This window comes from Phalaenopsis equestris, unplaced genomic scaffold (genome assembly GCF_001263595.1).
Source record: "Phalaenopsis equestris unplaced genomic scaffold, ASM126359v1 Scaffold203276, whole genome shotgun sequence".
Taxonomy (NCBI): Eukaryota; Viridiplantae; Streptophyta; class Magnoliopsida; order Asparagales; family Orchidaceae; genus Phalaenopsis; species Phalaenopsis equestris.
Genome location: NW_018222912.1, coordinates 119036 through 120782, shown reverse-complemented (window position 1 = coordinate 120782; position 1747 = coordinate 119036). Strand labels below are relative to the sequence as shown.

At 42.4% G+C, this 1747-nt stretch overlaps 1 protein-coding gene across 1 annotated transcript; it reads right to left on the bottom strand.

The window, feature by feature from the left end:
- Window positions 1-166: 166 nt before the first annotated feature.
- On the bottom strand, window positions 167-1000 carry LOC110036164. Its single transcript, XM_020740545.1, has one exon. It carries the CDS (start codon window positions 998-1000, stop codon window positions 167-169), a length of 834 nt encoding a protein of 277 aa, XP_020596204.1.
- Window positions 1001-1747: the final 747 nt, after the last annotated feature.

Genomic DNA, 1747 nt, shown 5'->3' with positions numbered 1-1747 from the left:
AAGGTGACAGGAGAGGGCCTTTATAAAGGAAAGCACCTCTCAAACCTACTACACATAATTTCTGAAATAAGGGAGAGGCAACAGGTCACTGGATAAGAGAAAGTCCAGTGGGGGGAATTCTTCTACTCACTAGAGGTTCTTCAGTAAAAAGACCCCTTCTAGCCAGCTAGTTGGATGGTCTATTTCCTTCTCTGTGAATATGAGAGAACTTTATAGAGCAAAATTTAAGCAATTGATGAATACCAGACATCCAGCAGATTAAGTTCCATGGGGTTTCTGAAATCCCATGGAAGAAGTTAATAAGTTGCAAGGAGTCAGATTCAACCCATAACTGATCAAGCAAGCAAGATCTAGCTAAGTTGATGGCCCAAAAAATTGCTTGACATTCTTCCTCAAGTGAGTGAACAGCCTTGATTGGAGATTGGAAGTATAAGATGAATTTCCCCTCATGGTTCCTGAAAACCCCACCAATGCCTGCAGACTGGGATTTATGACTGCCATCAATGTTAATTTTGGTCCAGCCAAACTTTGGGAGGGTCCAGCAGATTGTCACAACTTTGGAAGTTTGAGGCTTAGGAAAAGAACCAATCTCCAACACAGCCTTAAACTTTTTAAATTTGATCAGTTTGTGAATAAAAGTAGAACAATTGAGACCCACCCTCATAGGATTAATAAGGGAGTTATCATGCTTTGCCTGGTTCCTAGCCATCCACACAAACCATGCCACAATATTGGGGATGTCCTGGAGTTCAGATCCCCTCCAATCAGACCAGCTAGTATAGAACACCTTCCATGTGAGGTTCAAAGTTGGGATTCTAAGTTTACCAATCACAAAGGACCAAACATCCTGTACCCAATTGCACTCAAAGAAAAGATGGGTAAGTGTTTCCTCTTGAGACAGGCAGAAAGTGCATCTAGAAGGACCCCTCAAACCCTTCAACTTCAGAATGTCATCTGTGGGAATTATTTTTGAGAAGAGTCTCCAAATGAAGAAGGACATGGATGGGGTAAGGAATTTATTCTAGATGGTGTAACCCCAGTGTACCAGATGGGGGGGGGGCTGGGAAGGGATTGGGTTCTTTCTAACAACAATTCTGTCTTTAACCCCAGGTTTAATAGTAAGCTTCTAAATATTGGATAGTTGAGAAGGGCTGCACAAAGGAATGATCAGAGAAAGGTTCCACTTGCCAAGAGCCCAGATGTCTTTCACAAGCACAGGGGCAGCTAGGGCAATCTGGTCCTCAATAAGGCAACCATCCAAGGACCAATTATCCCACCAGATGTTAACCAAGCCCTCACCAAGTTCCCAGACAAACAATTGTTCAGCATCTTGTCTAACTTTTAACATCCTTTTCCAGATTGGAGAATCCCCCACACCCACTGAGAGTTGGGTGGGGTGATGATGTCTGCAATATTTGCCCCACAGGAATTCAGCCCATAAGGAAGACTGAGATCTAAATCTGAGCCATAGCTTGCAGAAATTGGAGTGCATAATTTGGGAGAAAGACTTGAATCTTAATCCACCCTCCTCAGCAGGTTTACACACCTTAGCCCAAGAGGTCCAGTGTTTTTGCTTCCTATGACCAGCCCATAGGAATCTATTAAAGATACCTTCTAATAGTTTCTGAGAGGATTTTTTAAGAATGTTCATTTGCAGTAAATAGGATGGCAAGGCAGAAAGAACACTTTTGAGAAGTGTAATTCTACCTCCATTAGATAAAAAGGAATTCTCCCAAGCATGCAATTT